The sequence below is a fragment of the Sparus aurata genome, chromosome 11 (assembly GCF_900880675.1).
Source record: "Sparus aurata chromosome 11, fSpaAur1.1, whole genome shotgun sequence".
Classification (NCBI taxonomy): Eukaryota; Metazoa; Chordata; class Actinopteri; order Spariformes; family Sparidae; genus Sparus; species Sparus aurata.
The window spans coordinates 5,973,058-6,000,438 of record NC_044197.1 but is presented as its reverse complement, the minus strand read 5'-3'; the positions used below and the strand labels follow the sequence as shown (position 1 = coordinate 6,000,438).

General features: G+C 38.2%; 1 protein-coding gene across 5 annotated transcripts in view; it reads right to left on the bottom strand.

Annotated features, from left to right (window-relative positions):
- Positions 1 to 27,381, bottom strand: part of lpp (LIM domain containing preferred translocation partner in lipoma) — a 148,059-nt gene that overhangs the window by 84,986 nt on the left and 35,692 nt on the right. For all 5 annotated transcript variants that reach the window (XM_030433322.1, XM_030433323.1, XM_030433321.1 and 2 more), the window contains one exon: positions 10,411 to 10,604. In XM_030433322.1, coding sequence (XP_030289182.1) covers positions 10,411 to 10,600 — 190 coding nt within the window. In that variant the 5' untranslated portion in view covers positions 10,601 to 10,604. The remainder of the gene's footprint in view (positions 1 to 10,410; positions 10,605 to 27,381) is intronic.

Below are 27,381 nucleotides of genomic sequence, written 5' to 3'. Positions count from 1 at the left end.
TCCCTTAAAAATAGCAACATTAACAAACTCCACCACAGTTGGTGCCTGTTTGCACCTAAAATGTGGTTTGCGATCCATCAATAGACACGACTTTGCTCACTACATCTTTATCATCCTCAGCTGTGCACGAACTACATCTTAGAATCTTCTTTTTGAATTACAAAAATGTAATATCAGCAGTTATCTTATCCTGAAAGCAAGTAATTGTTGGTATGAGCCTAAAAAAACCCATATTGTGCACACAGATAGTGTATTTTTTTTTTTTATTCATTTCTTATGTGGATCTATTCCATAACCAACCAGTATCTCAGAGGCCCTGCAAAATCCCTCACTGGCTTCCCACTGACCACACACAGTTGGCTGTGTTTATTGACAAATATGACCAACCAGAGACACCGCCACCAGGGACTGAACCCTGGGTCTCTGCTGCAGTCCACATAGTCCTTTATCCCATCTGCATCACTGATGTGGACGATATTTCTGCTATTTCTAATAAATCTTAAATCAACATGGGTTTGAGCTGTTAACCACTTTCTGTTCTGCTGGTTTGCGCCGTGCTTACGCTGTCAGGCTTTAAAGCGGAGTGAGAAGCGCTTCTGTGCTGTGAATGAAGCGGGCTCCATTTGTGACAATAGGGAGTTGAAAGCTCCAAGTGAGCACTAATGAGAGAAGCAGCAGGAAGACCTACTTAATGCGACAACTTCCCCTCTCTTTATTGAGCAATTACTTTTAAGTAGCTTCTTTGTGAACAAGGAATCCTAATCAGTGATTAAAGTTATTTGAGAGGCCATAAGAGGTATAATTGGTTATCGGGAACTAGAGTATTGTTAGGGGGGAGATAAAAGGGTGGAGATGGATCCAGCTGTGACACTGGGACTAATATCAAACTTTGTTTGTCAAGTAAGTGGTACATTTATAAACACTTCAAGTACTGTACATGACTAATGATTGAGAGCTGTGATAGACCTATACTGCCTCTCTATATGTCAGTGCTTTGACTCTCATTTTATTCAGTAAAAGCTGCAGAAAAGAGTCTTTTTTTAACTAGTTCTGCTCTGTGGTGCAGATTAATATGTTCTGTGGGGGTTGAAAATTGAGCATATGTTTACAGCTTTACATACATACAATACTATCAGAGTTGCACGTATGCTAACGGTGGCCATCTGTGCTTTAAAGACTTAGGACAAAGCCTAGCACAACTGCCTTTCGCATAACGCATCTAGCTTTTCAGTGAAGGGAAGTGTTTGAGAGCAAGACAAATAAAACTGAAGAAACCTCAAACACAGAGGGAGTTCTGTCCTATATAAAAACACATGGCATGTTTGCCTGTGTGTTTGGGCGCGCGGAACATAAATTATCTCCTGCAATATCAACTTGATTTATTGCTAAAAATGTGAGATGCTGGCGTCTGTTAGCGTTCACGCATGCTGCAGTGAGCCAAAATAAAGGCAGGGGAGTGAGACAGTGTGGTTCCACATGTGTCACGTGACGGCTCTTCATGCAGCAAAGCGTTGGAATGCGGAGTTATAAAACTTCTACGGTACCTGACCCCGAAAATCTAAATTGTTCATCATCTTATATTTGCACAAACCTGAAGTAATCTGTAGTAAAATAGGGGAGAAAATCAGAGAAGTGGCTTCACTTTATTCAGTAGCGAAAAATCCATAATCCCTTCCACACAAAAATGGACAAAGTGTTTTAAATCCTGGGTGTCAGTCCACATGCTCTATCTCCACGTACCCGTTCCAAATGTGCTGTGGCAGAGGTTGAGAGCACATTGTTTTGACATAATTATGGACCCATTTTATTCCATCTTCCGCTGGAGAAGAGCAGCTGAGCCCTGCGCTTAATTAGCATGATATGTGTAGAAGAGTGATTTATGACTTCATTTGGTTTAGAGATGCAAGGGAGGGATTTGAGGTCTTTGGAGATATACTTGTTTTAAGCGTAAAGGAGCAGACCAAAATTGGCTTCTGCTACTCTAAAAAGAATTCCCACGGGAGAGGAATTCAGATTGGGAACAATAGAGGGATTAGGTTTTTGTATGAAAGCAAAGAAACAAATACAGTGAAAAGGTGTCTGGATTGAATCCAGAATTGGCCTTTTTATCTTAAAAGTCAAAGGCATCAAATGGGCTGAACAATTAGTGCCTCAAATGCGATGTTGGTAATGTTTGCTGATGAGCGAAAGTGTGATTCATCAAAGGCAGAGTGGGGAGCGCCGCTGTCATTTCTTATAAACAAACGGGAGAGAGAGTAAATGAAGCCAGTCAAATGTCACAGCAGACAGTCACTGCTGTGTAAGCTCAGACAGTTTCATAACTTGAAACCTTTCCAAGCAGCCTCTGCCATGCTGAGAATCTACTGTAAACTTCAAGTAAGTTCAGTTCAGTGTGTGACGTGACGAGACCATCATCAGGCCATACATCAACTCTGAACTCTTCAACTTATATCATATGGCTCCGATGCTAATAAGTACAAACACAGTTCCTCAGTGTAAATGGTGACATTTAAACATAATTACCATTTAATGGATAATTAATGTAATTTATTAAGCATCTTAATCTCTTTGACAGAGAACACATTCATTGAGCCTGTTAACTGCGGCAACTGAGATGTTATCAAACAGCTTAAAAAGAGCTGTTAATGACATGATGCAACTTAGTTTGAAGTATGTAAAGTAAAGCCAAAATATTGGCTCATATTAACTTAATCTCAGACAGATTATAACAAGGAAAACTCCAGGGCCCTCTCTTTTAAACTATTAAAATACCTTTATTGTACCTGCAGGTTCATGTTAGACCTTAAAATAACTGTCACCTGTCAAACAGAGCTCAAGAAACAATAGGCCCTTTTACAGTAGTAATCCACTAACAGAAATCTTGCACTAGAACCTCTGGGTTGTGGTGTAGAGAGCATTACTGAAGATTTTAAGTGAAATCACCGCTTGAAATTAACAGATCATTTTTCTTTAAAACAACTAAGGTTATCCCAATTTACTGCACGTGCTGTGATGTGATTTAAATTAAATAAAAATAGTATCTGCACCTTCATTCCTGTTAACAATCATTAACATAATGTGAAAGAAACTACATTAAAATGTGTTCTTGGGTTCACCTATATAAAAACTTAAGGTGCACCAGTGCAACAAGTGAGAAAAGTTATTCTGGAGCCCTGTTTGGACTGAGCCGCCAAATCGATAGCCGGCCCAAAACATTGGTATTTGAAGACTTTGGCCTAAGACTCGACAATAACATTGAAAAATGCGAGACGTGGACCCTAGCAAGTTTTGTACACTTGTGTAAGCAGAGGTATGATCTCCATCTTAAAAAAGTGGAGGGTCTCATGATCTTAATCCAACAACTCTTTACAGCAGAGCATTTGATGCAATCAAATAGAAGACCACTTTTCGACACGTGTAAATTTGTTCTTCAGGTCTTACTCAGCATTCAGACTTCCTTTGATTTTGTAGACACCACTTTGAAAGAACAGACACGATCTTGAGCAAACGTTTTCACAATGCGACGATAAGAACAGAATTTAGAGAAGTGAAAAGTCTCATTGTGGCTTCACTTGAACTATAATCGGACGAAATGTCGATAAAAACCTCAACGCTATAAAAAAAACATCATGGGAACAAAAAACCACAACAACATGAACTTTGAAGCAAAGATAAAAAGAGTCAAATAATTCACTGATTAAGACTTTACGCACAGTGCAGGCAAAATACAACAAGTAGTTGAGTTACACGTTCTACGGAGATAAAAGTGGCCTTTGTATACGCTCGGAGCAGGAGCCTGTGGTTTCTATGGGGACACTGACACACTCATTGGTGGATTTCCTGTAAATTCTCCTGGTGACACCCATGAGGGACTCTGACATAACAACCGGTAGTCAGTTTGCCTCTGGCCAGTCAAGCAGAGAGGAATAAAAACAGCTTATGCACATGGTCGACACTTTTGAACCGCTCTGAGCAAACAATTAGCGCGTTTCTGGTAACTTAGTGCGAGAAGTTTGATTAGACGAAAAAACAGCACTTCTCGGATGTTTGGAACTTTCACTATGATTACCTCGCTACAAAAAAACTATTAGCCTTCATAATGAGCAGCCGAGACATTATGAGACCAAACACTGTGTTTCTGGCACAAAATGACTTTGCTGTTACTTTATGTGGTTTGGTTTGGCGTTTGAAAGGAATCCGATAAGCATGTTATAGATTTTAATCATTCAATATTTTAATATTCTGAAAGAAGTTGCTAATGATGACTCATTCCAGTGTGAGTCATTTTCTTTTGGTGGCAGACACACCAGAAAAATATTTACATACGCTTCACACAGAAAAAAAAAAATCCCCATTTAAACAACTGAAAAAGATCATTATAAACAGACATTTGAAGAGGTTTTTGAAAAACTGTATTGCCAAGAAATAGGGGGAACTATGTAGCTCTGGAGAACAATTTTAATTCAGAATTTTGATAAAGAAATATCAGTTTTTTCCACACTGAATAAACAAGCTGTTTCGGAGGAACATCAGGTCCCCAGAACACTGTTTGAAGCTAGGAAGGTGGCAGGGTCCGCCACACATAAACAAAAGTAAAACAATATGAAATTGCGTTGTCCTTTAGGGTCAGTTTATTTATTCAGTTTATTCAGTCACGAAAACAAAGAAAGTTTGTTTATTTAGCTTGTTTAGGCATAAAAAAAAAAAAAAAATCAATAGTAAAATCAGTCAAAGAATTTCTTTCTCTTCTGATTAAAATTTCTTCCCCAAAACTACAGAGTGAACCTTTAAAGTCGTTTATCTAAAAACAACGCGATGGAGGCATGCAAATATCAATTAGAAAGTCATGCACCTGTATTTAATTAGAGGCAATATAAAATCAAATGACATCAGTTGAATGGAATTGAAGAGCAACTACTGATCTGACTAAACAGAAACTGTTTCAGGAATGGGACCTCTGTCCTCGACATCACGTTTAAAACTCTGCTCTCGTGCGTAGTTTGCACTGAAATAGAGAAGTCCCTGAGAGGACTGAGCAGACTCTAACTAGTCATCAGTATGTTGCAGACAGCTGCACAGACATACAAAAACACGTGCAAAATATTTTTATCAAGGATATTTTTTCTGCAAGTTTAAAAAGGAAAAGGATGTGAAGGTATACAGTAAGCTATTAGCATAAAGACAGACATATGAAGGATCAAGGAAGGCCAGTTTACATCACAATGCATTGCTGCTTTTACATCCGCCGTCTGCCAATAACATGGAGGCTTTTTAACCTGTTTTCAAAGCTTGACAGCCTACAGTAAATGATGCACTCTTGTCAATACTCTTCTAACAAAACTGAAGCTAATATGCTTTAGAAAGGTAGTTTTTATTGCACTGCGATTGCACTGGATTGCATTACCTTGTACTGTATTCACGATATTTTGTCCATTTCTCCCACATTGTGTTGCAGAGCTGCTACCGACCTAATTGCACATCCTTTACATTCATATCGTTGTACAATTTTCTGAAAACTAAAATATCTTTCAGATCAGCTGTTGCAGAAAGAGAATTGGAGCACTGTCTACTCTACATGGTATAATTCATCTTTATAAATCAATCCTGACAGACCTTCCTGCACACATGTACCATATGAGATCAACTTAAACCCTAAAGTCTGATCTGTTGTAAGGAATTTTGAGTGTCTGAGACCTATATGTATTTCACTTCCTCCTGCTGGGGCTTAATCATGAAGTTCTCCCAAAAAAAAATCTGAGGGCAGACTTCGCTAACCGCTCACCGCCCCCGTCTGCACCGGCTCCTTTGTCTCCACAATAAACACGACCTCCGACTGCTCATTGCAGCCCTGACACTGGCCCCTGCTAGACAAAAGGACAGCGAGGCGCTGTGCCAAATTGACTCGCCCCTAATTTTTATGCTAATCCTCAATTTTACATCAGACAGTCCCCACATTTGATATAAAAGATATTAAATAAATAAATACAGAGAGACCCAGATTATCTGTTCATAAAGACGTCTTATCCTTTGACAAGTGGAGATGTCTGCTGATGGCTTTACATATTCACATGTTCAAAATGCTGAAAACAACCAATCATCGGTCTCTTTATTAAAATTAATGTTTTAATGAAAAATAATGCTGTAGCAGCCCAGAAGTCAGGAGATTTTACCAGCTGAATGTTCACCACAAGATGCTGCAGCCAGTAGGAAATTAGATACAAGCAATGAGATAACGTTAAACACAACCCCAATAACAGCTGCAGGACTTTAAAACAGTTATTAATTAGTGTTGTCTCCATATTTCCCATTTCAAATCAACGGCATAGTTGACCTCTACTAAATCTTTCGAATGAAGAAGACACTCTAAGCATTACCCGGTTTATGTAATTACTGTCAATGTGAACAGTGTGCGAGATAAAAAGGAAAAAGTGGATTAACAGTTTCTTCTCAAGTCACAGAGGTCATGAGATTTTAACAATGTAACTCTGGTGCGACTGAATTCACTTCAGCATTTACATCACAAAGTACAACATTACAACACTTCTATCATCTAACAAATGTATCCCCACCCTCTTCATATTGTTTCATTAATCCTCTTAATACCCAGACAATGATTAATTGTTGAAAATAAGACAGTGGCAACGGCTTGAGATTAAATGTTTCGTCGTAAAATGACATTTTGGAATTACAAGGCTTTAATAATGCCACAAATCATCAGATGGGAATAAAAACTTGTTTTTGTTATTTTCAAAAAATCTGTGGCCAGAGGTTAATGTCAATAATAAGAGATTTAAGGGTTCATGTTGTTTCTTTCTTCTAGGTGTGACAGTTGAATGCTGATTATATTCAACTGATAAAAATCTACCACAGTAATTTATGGACAAAGGCTCCAAACATATCAATATATTACTTTTTAGTAGACCACACACAATTGGTAGCCTCTAAAACACATCTCGTCCAGGGGCCTCAGCTATAAAACAGATTTACAATGTGCAGTGGCGACACATTCCCAAGTGTGTTTGTCTTTGTTTACCCAATATTAAATCCACTGGATGATCAAGAATTTTTCTCTTGGTCCATGGTTCCCTTCCAAACCTACATTTATGCTGCCACTGTATAAAGTGAAATCGCAAAGCAGTTGCCGTCTGTTTAAGTTGATTTTTTTATGGAAACACGATCATAAGTTTCTAACTGGACTCTTAGAACCTGCTTAAACAAGATTTTTATGCTCACCATCTTTAATAATTCGGAAACACAAGCACACCATCAGATATGATTTCAGGAGCGTTTTTTATACATGAGGCCCAAAGACCGCCAAAACTTCAACATTGGTGATGTTCTTTTTCCCCTCCCTGGTGGGCAGAGCTCAAACAGGAGCCATCTAAGAACAATTTTTTACAAAAACTAACATCTGGAGTACCAGACATGTCCACAACGCAAACCACAAACCCCCACAGACAGCGGTGTTTTCAACCTGACAGTGTTCTCGCTGCTCGCTGAATTTCATAACCGTTTCCCCTGTTTTGGAAATCTAGGGCTCTCAGGGGGGTTTGAGGGTGGAGGTTTAGATAATGTTCACATTACAACACATATAACAGATGGGGAGGGTGGAGATCCAGTATGTGGATGGGTGATATCTTGTGTGTTTATTGTACCTTTCCTTTACAACAAATAATTGAGGAACAAACTCATAAAAATAATTATAATAATTATAACGATAATAATAGTATTCTGGTCAATCTTAGGTTGGTCAAAGTGGTGTGTTGTCTTACTATAAATCTGAAGTCACTTGTGCAAAAATGAGGCATCAATGCCAGTAAAAGGCCTACAGGTAAGAGGGAGGAAGTGTTTTCTGTATTATTTCTCACAAGAAACCAAAAAAGATTTCACACTGCAGTTATTCTCATATTATTCTTAACAGCAGAGAAAGAGTGGTTTCTCTTCATTTGCATAGATCATCCTATCATTGTGTTTCTTTGAGTGAAGAGGGCTTGTGCATGTTTTTCAGCACCAAAATATGAACGCATAAACCGAACAATGAAACAAACGCTTCTTCACTGTTCTTCACTTACTTGCTACAGTAGGAGTCTTTATTTAGCAAAAGCCTTTTTAAAAAGGCAGATGAATATTACATGGTATAATATCAGCCTCTCTCTCAACAGATATCACTCAGCAGAGGTGATTATGAATGCAGTTGTTGCACGGTGGAGTCATGTCTGCCTTGTGTAAAACAGACACGCTCGTGCTCTGTAGCACAGCCCCTGTGTTTGTTCAACTCAATTCTTGATTATTTGATGATTTGATTTGGCTGAGACATAAACCTAAGTAATGCCTGACTATAATCACTAATCAAACACTAATTAAATAAGTTACTCTTAAAAACGATAGTTCTAAAACTCTATTAGCGATGTGTTTTTGTGGAAAAAAATAAAACCTTTCTCACACAACAACCCATCAACTCCCAAGGGGCCTTAAAGTGCAGACAGCACAAGGCTTCCTGAACTCACACATGACTGAAAAACCACAGTACTTACACTGTACGTTCATTACAAATTAGGCATGCAACACAGCCTCTATTACAGTCAAGAATGTTAATCATGTAAACTAGGTGGGTTCAAGAGATGTGATAGTTATCTCCTAAATCCACCATGTGTTATTCTTAATTTTATGTAAATCATGTATGTAAATCATTACCCCTCTATCGCGTACCAGTATTTCTCAGATACACAAAAGGTGCCACCACCAACTGATTCAGAAAACCTCCCAGAAATACGCAGGTCAAAACACCATTAGTGCTGTTTCTGTTAGCAATTTCTGTAAAGCTTTTTAGAGATGTGTTCAGACTGAACATGAAGGAAATTTTAGAGGTTGCATGAGTGAAAGAAAGTCAAAGCAAAGATGTGACTGTATGCATGACGAAAAATGTAATGCACTTAAATGTGTAATTAATGCAAGGCTTTACGATTCCACTTGAAAAAGAAGTTAAACAAGGGACAGAGAGTACTCAGTCATAGTCTGAATGCCACATAAATACACGCAGCCACACGCAGTCTGTACGAACGGTAAGGACTGTTGGCCACAGCTAAATACACATTCACTAAGCTTTCAGTAAGAACACAACTTAGCATCCAGATGTTACAGAAACAATAACCAACAGTCAAAAGCCAAAACTAAGATCCACGTTGCAATAAAAACAAACAAAATGTGAAGGTTAATGATCATGTTGTGTCTCAGTGCCTTGATATGTTCCTATTCTCCAGCTCTTTTAAGTTCTGCTAAGATTTTATCTTTTCGCTTGGTTACGGTTGGTTGGTTGGCTGGTTGGTTGGTTGGTTGGTTGGTTGGTTGGTTGGTTGGCTGGTTGGTTGGTTGGTTGGTTGGTTGGTTGGTTGGTCAGAAGGATTTCTATGAAACCTGGATGGAGGATGGGTCTTTGCCCAGAAAATACTTTTTTCTCACTTTCATTACTAACATTGCAAGCATTTTTTTTTTTTTTTTACATTTTTTGTTACTTTCTCAGGGAATGCAATCGATCTTGATGAAAAATATTGGCGTATTTAGGTGGCTGATATCTCTAAGCGAGTACAATTTAATGCAGCTCCGAACAAAAATCCTGATCCAGCAGATGTAATTTGATTTATTTGATACTGGCTTAGGCTCAATTGAATAAAGTGGACTGGTGGGCCTTTTTTAAGTCTTGTCAAAAACCACATACATTATTTACTGTAGGTTGAAGTCACATCATTTATTAATTTTGAATCAAGTTTTATAAGGCTGTAAATATGTGTAACTATGGAAACCAATATCAAAATGCTCTGTTATTTGGCAAAGAACAGGTGAATAGGGATGTATGTAACATATTAATAGTGCTGAGTTATAAATGTGTTTAGGAAATGAAGGAAACGAACGAAGATTCAGCAGCTGTTTAAAGTGAAACTCAGTCGGTCATTTAAAGTTGGGGTTTTGTGTGGATTTCAGTCTGCAGGAGACTTAAGGACTACTTACAATCAATACAATGACATTGCTACTCAAGTTCACTTGTTCCTGAGGGAAAGCTGTCGAGTTCATTGTTGAGAAAAATAAATAATTTAAGCTGAAGAAAAACATGGATGGGGACTGATGCTAAAAATGGAGAGTGCAACTTAATATAAAAAGCATGTATGGTGTCAGTAAAGTATGATATTTGTCATGTAGGAGATCCTGGACAGTTTGGTCTAATTAGGCTGTAAACAAAGTTAAGACGATGAGTTGGAGACACACACTACATGCAAAAGATGGAGTCCAGGTGGTGAGGAAGTGAAGACGGTTCTCAATGAATATTACTCTTAACTCTCTAAGTGTAAAATGTTTCTAAAGTGACAGTATAAAAGCTTGATTTCAGTGATTTAGTGGTTCCTCTTGTGTTGTTACCTGCAGTGTCAGCATGGGCAGGATCTCCCGCCTGTTTGTAAGGGTTGAACTTGGGCTTGGGTGCGACAACAGGGGCAAATTTCTTGGGTGCCTGCTGCTGAGAGATGGAGATGCTAGCACTAGACGGAGTAGTCTCCATCCTGGCAGCCACTTGTCCCGTCTGGTCGTTATTGTTTGCTGGGCTCCACATGGTTCTGATGAAAAAACAGACAAAAGCTATTCAAACTGAAGCTCAGACAACTAAATTCAAGAACGACAAAACGTGAGTCGACATCGATTAATAAGACGCTCTAAGAATCACTAAATGCCTCAAGTGCTAGGGTCAAAAATATCCTTGACTATTACATTTAAATATCATTTCAATATCATCTATTCGCATTTTCAGTCTGAAGTACTGCCTGCTTGAATCATTTTTTAGAAATGACAAACTCTCTGTTTCCTCAAGGATAAGAGCACCAGTGATCATGTCAGTGAGGTAAGAGGCCTGGACAAAAGTAAAAAGTGGTCTCTTCAGCCAAACTTTATGGTTCTTGGAACAGTCATATCCTTTATTAAAATAAAGTATGACTGGAAATTCTTGAAATTGACCACATTAATAAACTGAGAATTGCACTCAGTAGAGTGCATACCTCCACCAAGACCCAACAGTCTCCTTTAATTTCATCTAGCCTAATGAAAATATCAAACAAACCTAAAACTGAAACCACCCACAACTGCTCAACCGTAATCTAAGCTCACCAGATGTACGATCTGCATCAAATTGTACTCACTTGTAGATACCAGCCAACAAAATGCTTGATTTTTGACATCAAGATCAATGAAAAAAGTACCAAAATGTATGACAGTGCCCTCTCTTTCAATATTAAAGAAAATGAGAAAATAATCCTGGATCCATCCCTTTATCAGGATCTGTATATCAAGCCGAGAAACCAACCAACCAACAAACAAACAGTGTTGAAAACCTCCTTAGCAGAAGTAATAACAAACAAAAGTCATTTTTTTTTATTGTTTTACAGTCATGTGCTAGTGCTCATGATCTTTATTTGTTGGGTTGGTTAGGTTTACATATGAGGAGTGAGCTTGTTTAGGTAATGAGGACACAAGACTAATCAGGCTGATAAAAGACTGGCACAAGCGTTAATTTCAAGTTCCTTACAAAGCAGCCTGAAATTATAGGTCAAATCATAAAAAAAATCATCATGCAAAAAAGAAAAAAAATGGTACTGAAAGTGAGTGAAATAAAAGAATTTAGGGTTTAGGAGTAAGGCTCTAGGTCAGGTGGTGGTTAAGGTTAGGGCCTATGTCAGGTGGTGGTTGAGATTAGGGCCCAGGTCAGGTGATGGTTAGGATTAGGGCCCAGGTTCGGGTCATGGTTGAGGTTAGGGTCCAGGGCCGGGTCACGGTTGAATATAAGGCTCATGTCAACGTAAGAGATAAAAGAGTGAGCTTGGTTAGGCTTAGAATATCAGGGTACGCCAATCTGTGTCAAAGTAGAGTGGGTCCCAACAACTAATTTAAAGAATGCAGGTGTGAGTTGGTGTATAAGTAGGCAAGCTTTCAACCTCTATTTCAAGGTCTCCTTACAAGTAATTCTTGTAAGTACACAAGTTATTCTGTCCTTTTTTTATGTGTGAACAACCAAGTTCAATGGAGTCACGCAAGTCACATAAAAGGGTTTATGGAGAGATATCAAGGGGGCAGTCAGATGAAACCAGGGCTGCCTTCCAATGTAGCCACTCCAAACATGTACAAATATTTATTTAGTAAGACGACATCAGAGGGCGAGGTTGTCTGAAGCACACTGAAGTTTTAAGGTCAAGTAGTCCAACAAGACTCCCACCCATGCTGGCCTCTCTGTGTTGTTAGCTGCATTCCAGACAACACTGTATGCCTCCGCACACCAGCAATGCTGCTGTTCCTGAAATAAGCTTTGAAGCATGGCCAGAACATTTTATTGCAGAACATTATGATGCTAAAGTGCACAGGACATGTGATATTTAAAATCACATGCTTCATCATTTTATCCTCTTAGACATTTGTGTAAAAATCTTGATGTATTTATCATATGAATTGTTGAGTAATGGCCACAAATTGGTTTTGTGAGGTCAAAACAACCTTTGATCTTTAACTACCAAAATCTAATTAGCTCATCCTTCAGTCCAAGTGGTGGCCAAATTAGCAGGAAAAACTCCCTGAGGACGTTCTTGAAATATCGTGTTTGAAAGAATGGGATGAACAAACAACCCCAAAACAAAAGCCTTTATCGCAAACAAAATAAAATGGGATGCAGCTGAATGGAGAAGTCACCAGCAGCAACACTTTCTGATTTTACTGCTACCAGTCAATAATTTGGTCATGTTCCTCACACTGTACAACTTTATAAATGACAAAACTCAGTCTATTTTTGCAGCAGATTGTTGACAGGCTCGTAAGGTCCAACTTACTGTGTTAAACTGACATTGTTTCCCAGTAAGGATGTGTGCTGGTGGCTGAAATCTGTCTCCACATCCAGCACAACCTGACCCTAACCAAACGTGAGTAGATTCAAGTCTACTTTTGTTGTTTCAACTATTGAGTCAGACTACTGAAGCAGCTGATCTTATTATCTTGTAAAATAATAAAAACAAGTTTCAACACACAGTTCTGACATGTATTAATTTGGCCAATTTAAAAGAAAGTAACAACAAAGTTGAGAGGAAATCACTTTGAACTCTGAACCTCTCATCCTGTCTTGCAATGCCTACATGAGAACAACAAATCAAAACAGTGATATGTGAGACAAAGAGCGGCGAAAACAAAGTCTCTTAAAACTAAAAAGACATAATAACAGAAAAGATCAATGGATTTTCAGTGTTGATGCAGCTGTCAGAACAGATAGAAGATCGGTGTTCAACAGTAACGGGGCATCGATCACAACTAATTTTCTAATTATATTTATTTATTTGTATTTACTGTATTTCATGATGGGGTAGATTTATATTGAAGAATAACATTGTCACATGCAGCTAATATATTGACAGCCAATCAATATAATGAGTTTAATTCGCCTATTATGTTTTATTGATGGACTTTTATGACCTTATTACAGTTACAGTGTAGAGCAGACTACAGCAGAGTAAGAGAACTTGCTGCGGCTGAGGACACAAACATCCAGTATTTCACCATCGCATTCTGAAATCACTTGAAATATTTGAACTATTTATACGCCGCGCTTTTTCCCATCCATCTTTTTGTTTGTGTTTGTTGTGCTCTGTTCTGATGTTTTTGCTGTTTATTATCCTCCGTCTGACTGATACAGGGTTTACATTCTTTCTCTGGAGCAGAGCAGAGAAGCCCACGCACAATCATCTTTTAATATCTGCTCAAATCCCTGCTCCTCCTGCCGTCTGAATGGTTCTTACTTTTGATATTTCTCCCCGCTCTTAATGCTACGATTCAGACGCGCGCTGGTGTCTCACACCCACCTGTCCTTTCAATGCAAATGCTTTCATTTTCACAACGTTCCAATGGCTGACAAAATAAAAGATGAATTAGAAGAAGGGAAAAAAGACGAAAATGATCTTAGCGTGTGTGAGTAAGACTCAATACACGACATGTTGAATGGAACACGGTTTCCTGTATGTGGTTACATTTTTTGATGATGGCAAATATTTCATAGTAGGATGTCACTTTTGGGTACTGGGTACTGACATGTACATTAAAACCTGTCAAATCAGTTTGTCTGTTATTCAAAATAAACTTTTCTTAAAAAAAATAGGGATATATAGGCATTTAGGGAACACAAACCACAATCAAACACACTGATTATCTCAATATATTGTCACTCTTTTCACAGCTTTTCCTTATTATAAGTACAACATCTGTATTAAATAATGATCATTCTGAACTGACATCCAGTTTTAATTTAATCTACTGCCTATTATTGGAGAAATCACAAATACTTAACAGTGTGTTCTGTAGATCATAAAGAGGACTCGTTTCTGAAAATAAATGGTTTTGTGTTCCTAAGCAGCACAATCACTTGCATGAAGTGTAAGCAGCAAGCTCAGTGAGGGATATCTAAAACATAAACCCAAAACCATCAAATATAATAAGAGCGGAGTAGAACTATACATGTTTTTATGAGCCAGCCTTTTAAGACATTAGAATATTAAATACATTAATTATTTTTCCAATTAAACATCTCTCAATACATCTAAAACCGGCCTTCATAAAGAGCTTGGTATTGTAGTTTAAGAGAATGTTACGAGAGCACTTGGTCTATTTTAGATTAATACACATTTTGTCCTCGAGTGCACTATAGATGTAATGTGTGTTAGTAAAAATAAAATGCAGTGCCCTTGTTCATCATCATTGTGGCTCACTGTTGCACTGCTCCCAATACCAAGACAATAGTTGTTAACAGGATTAGTTTATTGTTGGTTTCGCTCTTTTCATAGAAGGTTGAAAATAAGAAAAATATAGATTAACCGACTTATCTTTTATGAAAACAATCTTAAGAGAAGACAAAGCCAAGGCGAGGAGTCAAAAGTACATGGCCAGTATTCAAACATAACATATCCGTTTCTCTCTAAGGCCTGGCAGTCACATACTGTCAACTGTTTTCAGGGCATCAAGTAGATTGCGTATTTGAAATCCGCAGTTTTCAACACCTTTTAACATCGTGAGACATGTGTCAAAACAAAGACTCCACTGTGGTCTGATTTTTGAGGCAGAAGGGATTGCACAGAAGACCATCCACTTCCAGTAAGCTGAGAAGAATGAGTCAGACATTCAACTTCCACTGAGACGAGGAGGCAGGCCTTCTGAACGTGTGTTGCAGCTGCCTTATTTGTGATCAGCGTGTTCATTAATTATTATTATTATTATCATCATTATCAAATTGCTCAGTGACTCATGATGAAGTCTGTTTTACTATTCACATCATTGTGAAACGCATTGAAGATACACTGTAGTTTCAGGGGAAGAGATTTTTATTTCTACTTTGACTGTTTTTTTATGCATACAACTAAATAAACCATCTCTCTTTGCTTTCATGACTGAATGAACTAAAAAAACAAACTGAAAACACAGTTTCCTACTGTTTTACTTTGTTTATATGTGGCAGACCCTGCCACCTTTCTAGCTTCAAACAGTGTTCTGGGGAACTTATTTCCCACTGAGAACAGCTTTTTTACTCAGTTGTGAAAATGTAAAATATTTCAGAGTTTGAATTAGTACTGTATCAATATTATAAATATCAAAATCTTGAGTTTGAATTTCTGTGACAAAACTACATAGTGTCCCTTTAAGGGAGGCTCTAAACAGTGAAAGAGATGAGTTGGCTGATTTTTATTTTCACAGTGGAGAATGTTTGTGTCCAATAGCCTCTGAAAGTGACACAGCACTAGTGATTAAGAGGCTCCACCAATAACCCCCTGCTCAAAGAGTTTCAGATTACATGATTATGTGACTCATTTCTTGTTTGGTTTGTATTCATTATTATAATTTTGCCTAAAATGCTGGTTAGGAATATCCCCATATTTTACTTTCATTTCTTTCAATTATTCCAACAAACTAATAACTACATTTCTTGTGTAGGGTCCAACTCCTTGTAAGGTTTGGGTTACATCATTTGTTTTGATACGTTTATGAGATGCAGTGCTATATCTTGCATTTCTCACTTCCCTTACATTTCACACCAGCTGAAGACAGCTTAGTTTTCTGTATCTCAGGTGCTTTTTCAGATAAAACTGTAGATTTAAAGATTTAAAAACACTATGCTTTGGAGAACTTGACAGTACATCGTGACCCTCCAGTGAAGCAAAGTCAAAATTTTGTTTTAATCGCCTTCTATGCATGTGTTCTCAGTGATAGGGTACAGGCCATTAGTCTAACACAGGCAGATGAACACATTGACAGTTTGGAGTTTCCATTTCACCCGATATGTCTCAGGACCGTGGGAGGAAACCAGAGCACCCAGAGGAAACCCACACAGACACAATATATGCAGCACATACCATGTGTATATCAACTCAAGAATCAAGAAAAGTCTCATGATGTAATAAAGTTATTTTTGTTTAGTTTGACTTTGGAGCTCTGTGATTTGTTGCTCCTTAATAAGCTAAATTCTGCATCTGCTTACAGCACTTCAGTATCAGCCATAATGTGCTCTGTGATAAAGTCACTACTTTGTGAAGACAGACAGAAAGAAGGAGTGAACAGACCACAATAAGATGTGCAAAAATGCACACCCACTTACCCATTTCTATAAGTAAGGCATATGGCATAGGTCAGAAGTACAGATGCAGTCAGAAAAAAATGCTGCCTCCGTATCAAAGCCTCATGAAAGGAAAGTCAATTGTGATTGCCGGGGCAGTTGCAAGATGACTCACAAAGCTGTGACACCATGTTTAACAGTTTGCTTTATAGGGGGCACGGCAGTCAGGCTGTCTTCTCACAGCTGTTCCACTGCACTTTTACAGCTGTCATTGAGGAACTGCTGCAGGTGTTTCTGCTGCATTAATCTTTTATACCCACCAAGGAAACTATCAAACAAAACCATCCAAAGAGGACCACAGAGAGTACAGAACTCTAACATAAAATGGCAGGGTTCAGACATTTTTTTCAAGAAAGCATAGCATGCTTTCTAGCAAACCTTTGTGGCTAGGAGACTGAATTGCATGCAGAAAGCGTACACAAAACTGCCAAACTTAATCCGGCAGCGCTTATGATCTGCTTTTCAAAATGCTGTAGTAGCTTTAATAGCTTCTTTTTTTGTGTCTTTTTTAGCATAGATAAATACACAAAGAGCTACAGGTGACTGCTGTTAACGCAGTAGACTCAAATGGATTATATTTTTCAACATAAGGAAGTAAAAGCTGAGAATCTAAAACTATTTTGTACAACATCTGAGCACTGTAGTTTGAAACAAACTTACTTAAACATGAATAAATATTGCATTTGTTGTGGACCATTTTCAGCGCTGGATTAATACACATTTGGTGATCTAGCCAGCATCATTAGGCAACAGGACGGTATATGTGTGAGTGACTCAAAATAAACTATAGCACCATCATACTAAAGGAAACCTTTCACTTAGTTCAACAGTGTGGCTAGCTGCTGTGTTTTGACAATAATGGAGAGCTGTGACACAGACAGAGGAGACACAGATGACACTTTGTAAGCTCAAGTCATTTTTGGTTTGGTTTTTCTCACTGGATTTGTGGAAAGAGAGAAAAATATAGAATATCACCAGACTTAAACACAACAGTCAAGAGGCTGGAGGTCAAAATGAGTTGATAGTGGAAAGCAGTGTAGAACCATGAAAACTAAAACTCGCCACTACATCAGTAAATCTGTTATTTTGACAACCTGAAGAAAAAAAAAAGCTGTGAATTCTTTATTTTTTGTTACTCAAAATATAAAAACAATACAATGTGGATTTTTAAAAATTTAAATAAAGGTTGTTTAAATTCGTACTAGAAAACTTCTTGAGTGTTAACTACTGACGACACAGTGTAATGGCTGTAGGTTCCCTATAAACCTCGCTTCCACTATTGCTGTTTGATTTGTGGGGTTGTAATCCCCAGGTAACAGTGAAACAACTGTGGAAACTCTACACTGCAAGAGAAAAAGAACCCTGTTAATGAAGGAGGCAAAAAAGGACTGACAGAAACCACGGGCAGTCACCCTATGGTGAGCGCTGATGTTGTGTCAACATTTGTTCTACTGTTGATAGGGGATTCCCCTTACCACCAAGATTTAAGACTGATCAAAACGAGCATTCTTTCATCGATATACCGATTCTTTCAAGCAGTAAATAATGAAACCCACCTACTAATGAATACATCTGGGTGTTTTAATCAGACCTTTATTATACAGTACTAAGATCAAGGTTATAAAGTCAAATTTGGGATTCTTATGGTTGTTTTTTGCTTCGGAAAGTAACCGGTCTGCTATAGCGGTAGCCATGTAGCTAATGTTGTCTTTGCAACAGTGGGGCCAACAGCATTATGACAGGGAAACTCTGGGAGGCGGGAAAAGTAGAAACGTTGTTCTTTTCAACCTTAATAAACTGATGCTACGTTAATCGTGGTAAATATCAGAATCAGGGCACCAAAGCAGAGGTGGCCTGAAGATCAGAGAAGCGAGCTTGGGGAAAGTATAACAGCAGCACCTTGCTCTTCCCAGTTTACCACCACTAGAGGTGCCATGATCATTGCCAAGACCCTTAATCTTTCAGCTGCTCTAGGTGAGTATCTTAGTGGCCAGTGGATCAGACTGGTTGTACTGGGCAGCTTCCAGGTGTGAATGTGTATAACTGTGTGAGTGTGATCAGGACGCTCCTGTAAAAAGAGAGAACCTGGCTCTTAGAGAAATTTCCCTGAATAAATTAATGTTTTTGAAAAAATCATAGCCAAGAAAATCGGTGTCCGCTGCTGTCATTTGCTTTGCATATTACACTTTAAGCCAACATTCCACAGCAATCTGCTGGTTTGCTTTACACACCAGGAAGAGACTGCATATGAAAATGAACAAATGTCCTCAAAAACTCTTCCACACATCCGGTTTATATATTATATATCAAAGGTGTTCGTAAATATCTTAAAGCTTATAAGATGTAGTGACTAAGATTTAAAGGGCAATTTCGCTGCATTTCTCCCACCTTGCGCCCTGTCCCAAGAGTAGAGTTCAGTTAACTACACAGCCCTTGGTTCACTAGGCACCGATCAAAACATCACTTCAAAAAGGACACTTCAAAGATGAAGATGGAGATACACTTTGGCTGGCAGATTTTTCATACCAAACAGAGGGGTGGTAGGCAACTGGGATTAGCACTCACGGTTCGTGACGCAACGTGCGGAGGTTCAGCCATGCGGATGAAAACGCTTTAAAAATTAAAGGTTCCCATCTGCAAGAAGCTGCTGCCGAGTCTTCCCTGCGTCGGACTCGCTCTGCTTTAGAGGGCTGGTTGAATGGCTGAACAGGTTAATGCCACATTACACAAACAAGCGCTCGTTCGCCACGTTCCGCTATTTGCAAAAAGGGAAGAGCAAAGAGTTCAAGTGGTCATTATGGATCTAGAAATGTTTTGTGCTGATGGGTAAATATTTGAACGTGCCGGAAGTCTGACGCCACGCTGCATGTTGACATATTAATAAAAGCAAAAGGCTGTTTTGGACCTCTTTCAAGTGTTGAAAATTTAATACTGGGAGTGCAATACCAGTGTCAGGACATCAGAGGACTGGGCAAGTCAAACATCATGTTCTGAAACATAGCTACTGCAAACAGCATAGCAACATGACAAGATCATCTCAACACAGACTGAGGAGTAAGTAAAGGGGTTTTATTACTGCTGCTGCTAATTGAGAGCCATTTAAGTATAATATCAGTGGTTTTTACTTTTTACTTATTATCATTATTTCATTTGAAAACTCAATTAACAGAATATAATATTTTTTTAAGGTCACAACACTGAAATATATGCAGCACAGGTACTGTTGTGCCCTAAATGTTTCATGGCTAACATGTGACATTTTGCTGACATTATCTGCACATTGCCAGCAGTTCTTATCGAACACAATGACCTAGAAATAATCCCCTTTACAAAATTTAGGATTTTGCATGCATGTAAATGTGAGAAAGTAAGTAAGAATTTGAATCTTTATCCCTTTAAGACATGAAATTCCCTGCGCGAGATGTGAGAGATTAATTTGTTCTTTTACTTATCCCTATAAATTGTGTAGGGTCTGGATTAAGTGAAGTAAAACATCCCTGTTAAGTCCCAACACAGTGAGAGGTCTTGGTAATACTCCAACAGGGATAAAAGAAAGAGGACATTACTTGTATATATCCAAATGAGTTTTTGCATATGTTACACCCCTACAGGGTATCAGATATTATGTCTTTAATTAATTATGCATTAGGCTGTGGCGATGCAATGCATTCCTTTGGGGCAACTCCGACTGTCAGTGTTACATCAACCAAAAGTGGTTGTTTTTGCCCGCTGAATATGTTAATTTTCCTTCAGAAATAGACTTTTTTTTTTAAGAGCAAGATCCTCTTTCTAATCAGAAACACAAGTCTCGTTCATGGAGAAGTCTCGCACTAAAAATCTTACGAGAGGTGGGTTGTTGCAGAAAGACAACGGTGGGAAAGTGAGACAGGGAGTCGGAAAAGGGAGCTTACAGTTTACCAACAGGAACCGCCAGCAAGAATCGCTTTCCAAAGTCATGGCTGAATATTTATGTGATTTCAACAATCTAGAAGAGGCAACAACTGAAACAACTCAGGTCTCTCCTTACAGGAATTTTTTCCCGAATGTTGTCAGACACTTTAACTTTCGAAGTCGCCATAAAGGATTGCATTGAAGCCATTTCAGCTGTGTAAAGAGACTGCAACATTTTGAGTAATGTACTGAGTATCAACATTATTTTATTTGTTAACAAGAAAAGTCCACAAGGCACCTTTAATCAATTCATCTTTAATCTACAAATAATTATTAAATTGATCTGTGAAATAGTTCCAACCAATTAACAGACTAATTGTTTTGTCAGTGTTGTGTAATTTAATGGGTGGTCCTATAAATGTGTTATTGACACTGACTTTATGTTCGAATGACGCACAGTTTCTGTTTTGTATTCCAGTGTCTACTAGTAGATACTGTTCATTAGATATTGAGATCATTATATCTGGTACATCTCAGGTAGATTTCTGAAAACTCTCCTTAAAATATTTGATGTACTGCAGCCATCAGTTTTGTCACTGTCCAATTTTGGCCCGCAGCCCTTAATTTGCTGGTCTACAACATTTCATCAAAGAAAGAACAGAAGCTGGCACAAAGAAGCTCAACTAATGACTTTACAAAGGTCTGACTTCACTGTGTGGAAAAAAACGGTCCTCTGGGCTCTTGATACATTACAGTTAAGCACCTTCACCTTCAACACCAACAACAATCCGTCCCTTTTCAACACTCTTGTCTCAAAATCACCTGCTGTAAGTCAGTCTTCGCACCAACACTGGCCGTGTAACACAAACCAGCTGTGACAAAAAGGGGTGAGAAAGCTAGCAGGCAAAATCACCTTTTTGTTTGTGTCAAAGCAAGTGTGCTCAGAGCTCAGTGAAGAAGAGGGTCTCCATCACAACCCATCGCATCTACACTCCGACAGTAACCCGATGAGAAGGGGCTGATTCCACATTGACAGAGGCCAGTGGGCAGCAAGTGTTCCCCAGAAGGGCGAGAACAAACTTGTCGGGCGGGTTGCGCTAACAGACCTCAACAGCTACTTGTCAACTTCTACATCAATGGAACAACAGGGTGCCATTTGTTTCATATGTACCAACAAAAACACTCTTCACAATCGGTTATATTAATACATTAATCACATGCTTCAATTACTTCTGACAGGAAGCACTGCTTTAAACCGTTACTGCGTGGAAGTTTTCTTTCTCCATAGACAGAGCAGCATCAGAACGTGCTTCACAGCTACAGTCCACCTGGCTCGGAGTCAGTTTTTAAACACAAGGAGTGCTCCATTTGATAAAGGGCAGAACATTTTAGACCTATTTGTACAAGGAGCTATCAGACAGCCAGTGTAAAGCCTCTCATAATTGGACTAATTACACAGAGGGATAATATGAAGGTTAATCAAATGATAAACACGGCAAATACCGATTTGTTTTCCCCATTAGCTATTGTGAAGACCCCAACCAGTTGATAACCATTACAAATGAGATTTGGAGCTGTGACTACTACAAAGAGTAAAAACCCCACCCCCACCACCGCCGCCGCCACCCTGCACTACCTCCCTGAGCAAAACAGAAGAAAAAAATAAAAACAGAGGGTGGCGGGTGAGAAAGGTAGCTGCGCTGATTTGATTTAGCCATTTTAGACATGATGTGAAATGTATTCTCAAGTTGAAAACAGCTTCAAGGTGTGAAAAGGCTCTGCTACTGTAAATCTGAGTCTACTCAGATTAATTACAGAGGCCTCATTACACTGACATTTAAACTGGAGGTGTTCAGTGAGCAATTCTCAGGTTTCTCTCATAGCTTGAGATATCAGGTGAGATTTTCACAGATGTTACGTTTAAGTCTCTAAATAGATTATTTTAATCTTTTTACATGTGTTTAATTGTGGCTAAGCATGTGTCGGGATGATTAAGCTCATTCCTACATTGTGTCTATGCAGGTATACATCTATTCATTTATTCAAGTATGTGCGGATGGATGACTGAACAAAGCCTACTGGCCCGGGATATGACAAAAAATCTAAACAAAACAACACAACTACAAATTAATGTAAAATGAACAGATAACAGATAAATATAACTTAAAAAAAGGGAATAAAACTACCATAAAAAGACAAAAATGAAAACAAGGAGAGACAAAGACAAATACGAATGAACGAAAAGTGACTGTAAAGACACAGATATAAGAAAGTGAGACAAATCTACCATAAAAATAAAAAAATAACAAAAAAATTAGACAAAACAACTACAAATTGATATTAAATGTCCACGAACACACAAAAATGTCTACAAAGTGAGACAAAATGTCAATAAAGCGACACAACATGACTGCTAATGAATGACGCCCTCACCTCCAAAAAGGCCCCCTGGACACGTAACATTATTCTAGCAGCCGAGTCCAGGCTGAGGTCCTGTTGGCAAACAGTAACAGCTGGAGATGAATCAGTGAGCTGACTTTTCTTTTCTATCTCTGTTGAAACTAGTTATTAAAGTGGATGTCTGATGTCAGCTTATGAGAAGCATCTGTACTATAGTGTTACTGACAGTCCGCATCTGTATGGGACAACCTGTATTTTTCAGTGGGCATCAGTAATGTTTATATGTAATGTTTCTATCAGAATCTGGAAAGAAATGAATATTTACATTGCACTGAAGAGTGCAATCTTTCACAGGAAGTCTTGAACATAATATTTCAGTTTGTCTTGTTGCATTTTGCAGTAAAGAGAAGAAACTGTTAATACTGTGGAGTGGCTTAAAGTTGTTATTACTTTTCGCTATGTTGCCGAGCCCGAGCACATGAAAAGATGTGTGCTAATAAATAACAATTACTGTTAAGAATTTGGTTCATAGATATCAAAGTGTTATTTGTTTTGTTTTTTTGTTACAAAGTATGTCATTGTTAATGCAGGATACAAAAAGTGGACCTTTAGTCCTTGTTACATCTCTGACCCTTTTGTACCAAACGAGCTTGTACATATTTGAGATCTGCAGTTCTTTCATCAGTCTTAAATTCCCCAAATGAGAGGTTCTGTCTTTCAAGTAATTGTGCTCAATTTAATACAGTTATTTTTCTCTATGGAGAGAGTACTCCCACAAATCTATCTATCTCCACTTGGCCTTTTTTGACTGTCATTGTAAAACTGAACATTTGTAGCATTTACACAAAAAGACGCACAGAGAAGGTTTAAAAGGTCTAAATACTTGTAGAGAAAATCAAATGTTTGAATATGAGGTCTTCTGTGCTTTGAAGTGTAATTGGCAGGGACTCAGAATTATAGCAAAAACAAGAATTACATTCCTGCATCACCTGGGCTTAAAAATACCACACATTCCACCAGATAATAACTCTGTTTGTTAAAGTAACACCTCAAAACTTCCTAACAAGATTTGTGTGACTTTTCTGAACAGCTGTTGAGTAGTTTACTTGAGTTGTTGGCCTTTGCTCCCTAATGACAGCAGCACAACTTTTCTGTAAATATGTGAATCTGACTTTAATGCTGACTGACAGCTTGTATTGGCTTGGGATATATCAAATAGAATTGGATGGCTTGCATGACTGGAGTATGTGCTCCTTGATACTGCAAGTGGTAAGATGCGACGTCTCAGGAGTTTATCTTATCTGAGTCTCAGGAGGTTACTGACTGACAGCTGTAAATATATCACAACACAACCATAACCATCTCGCGCATACCTCTGTGATAGATAGCAGCCTTGAAAAAATATATTTGCATCAACAAACAAAGAAAGGATCTGTATATTTCACATTTTCAGCAAATCAATAGCATATGACAGAAGATGATCCACCTTCACTTGATTGTAATGGGTCACGTTCTCTTACAGAAGCTGAGTGGATGGATGGCATGAATCTCACATCTCTCGCTAATGCATATTCACATTGCTGTTGCTACATTATTCAAGAAAAACATTAACCATAATGAAGAATAGAACTAAGGTAACTTGTTCAACTGAATAATACTGTCCAGAAAAAGAAAAGTACATCTCATTGTGTGAGGCAGCAAGGCATTAAATCCTGTACATAATTCAGAAGACAAAAGGGCAGAACATCAGAGGAATTGGGACATTTTACTCAAACTACAGCATTTACATTTTAATTTAAGGGTTTAATTTTTTTGTTAAACATGCTTTGATCATTTGTGACACAATTGTCTTTCAAAATACGGTCTCATGCTCTGCCTTATTTGTAAGATGCAACTGAAGAGACTTCTCGCAGAAGCTTAAAGAAAGTAAACAAAAACAGCAGATTTATTTATCAATCAGTCTTGAGACAATATCTCACAAAAGCGGTTGCAAAGAAATAATACTGTACAAAAGTAATGATAGAAATGGGCAAGAGTATACTTGACAAACAAAAAAACGGCATGATAAAGAAGATTACCGCTTAGGAGTTTGGGGTTTGGGGCAGTTGTGTGGTATCACAAATCAGTCATGCACAACTCTCTAAATGCTGAAATTGAGCTCAAGGCTTAAAACAGTATGCTAGCAGGCTCAAATTGATAACACTAGCATAAAGGCCCTCAAAAATCTCTTGGTAAGCCTTCTCACCATGAATGAGGAGGACCAAAATGAATACATCAACTGGGATGTTTCAAACTCCCTCATTAATTGTTGCTTATTTAGTCAGAATAGAATGCATATAAATTCTAACAAAGTGGGCAGGGGCTTTAGGAAAAAAGTAATGTTGTTCTCTTATTTTTTTACGTCGATATCAGCCTAAACAATCCAGCTAGAATCTGGCTATAATAAGTAACCCTGAAAATCTCCCAAAAACAGACTGACCCTCTTTTTTTTTGGCTTACCATCTAATTAGCAATTCATACTTCCTGTTCGAGTATACTGCACTTCTGTGCAATGCAAAATAAATAGTGTGTGCGAAGAGTGATTTCACATCTAAACTGCCTTGCTGAGCAGCTTAAGGGAACGCATTGGTCCTTGCCTCTAAAAAAGTCAACAGGCTATGTTGTGCCTCTGATGGCTCAAAATTAAATCAAACTGTTAATCCAAAAACTACAGAGGTGACAATGAAGGACCATAATTCAACGCTGGCCTATGGCTACACATGTCACTCTCGGATAGGTAGCTAATAAGCGCCTTTGGCTTTGGCAACGGACTGGGGCAAAGTCAACAAAGTAAAGCTTATCTGGGAGGGAACAACAGTGAGCAAGAGGAGCGGCAGACTTGCCTTAAACAGATCATCACATGGAGTCATCGTTAATAGGCCTCATCTGACAGGCATTAACCTTGGGCCTCTTATCACAGCAGAGGAATCGGTTATCATACAACAGGAGGCCTTTTCAGCTGTAGCTACCTGCATGAACTTTGGGGGGGGGGGGGGGGGGAATGGTACCATCTTCAACCTTGATGTGTTAATAGCTGCCTTTCATTTTGAAAATGAGCACTTGATTTTAAGAAGTGACTCTCAGCGGGGTCTCCTAAGAGACTGATACTAGAGGAGCTGCTCTCTTTATTTCAAATATTTGTTCAGCGTGGTGGAAGCAGTCGTTCTACAGATGTATAATAAAGAGAAACGGTGAACAGGGAGAAGACTTGGATTGCAGCAAACATACAATATAGCTGGGCGTTTCAAGGACAGTCTACGATTAAAGTCTAGGTGATAATTAAGTTGACGCGGCTTTCTCTGTTAAAAAAAAACACAAAGATTCTCTTAAAACATTCTGAAATGTAATTTACGAAGATAGACTGGAATCCTCAAAGAATGAACTGCAAGAGGACACATTTTACTGTTGGACGGAGTTAATTATGATCTTGAACTCACAAACAAGTCAAGTGACTGGCTGTACGACTGTAACTGCTCCTGCTGGTGAACACTGAAGTGCTGAAATATGATAAAAGGGAGGCAAGCATGTAATTTTGGGGCTCAGACTGTCAGCTGTGTGTATCTTTATAATGGTATGTGTGTGGTGCAGGAGTTGTAAATCAGTTTTGAATACATATTCTTTTAAAACCAATGGTCTGGGATGGAAATGGTTGTCTTATTGCATATTTTAATTGGTTTAAAATGCATCTAGTCCAATCTTTATAACACCACCATGATATGTTGTCCATGTGCGGTAGAGCTATATCTTTTACTGAATCGGTCAAAGAAAAGAAGTTGGAAAAAAAAAATACCATCAGTGTTTTCAACGTACATCAATAATTTCTTATTGCATCATTACTATTTTATTTTAGAGATGTAAATTAGGAGAAGTCTTATTTTATATCCCCATTTTATTTGGAGTGATACTCAGTACTGCCTTTGTTATATTGCCAACAGCTGACAGAGTTGTGTCATGCTCCTATCTAGGGATTAGCAGAATACCAATGCATCGTAAGTGTGCTTTCACACCAAAGCTGTTCAGTCTATTTTAGAAACTCTGGTGTGTTTTGGAACAATTCATTAAGTCTAATGTTGAAGTTGAGTTTACAAACTGACAAAAAATGCTCAATAATGTGGTTCTAGGTCTCTTTCCAAGATATTTGTCTTTCTTTTTTAAGCATGAATCAATAAGCCAAGTACTGTGAAATCCACTTGCAGCCATTGAACTATAATTCAGTGATCTAATAAACCTGTAAAACAAATAAATATAAATAAATAAATACTTCTCAATTTAATGCAATCCAGTACAACACCACCTTCAACTATGACTTCAGTTATATACATCATTGAACTTACAGCCTCAACAAAAACATTATAGGCATCATAGCAGGAGACTTCATGATA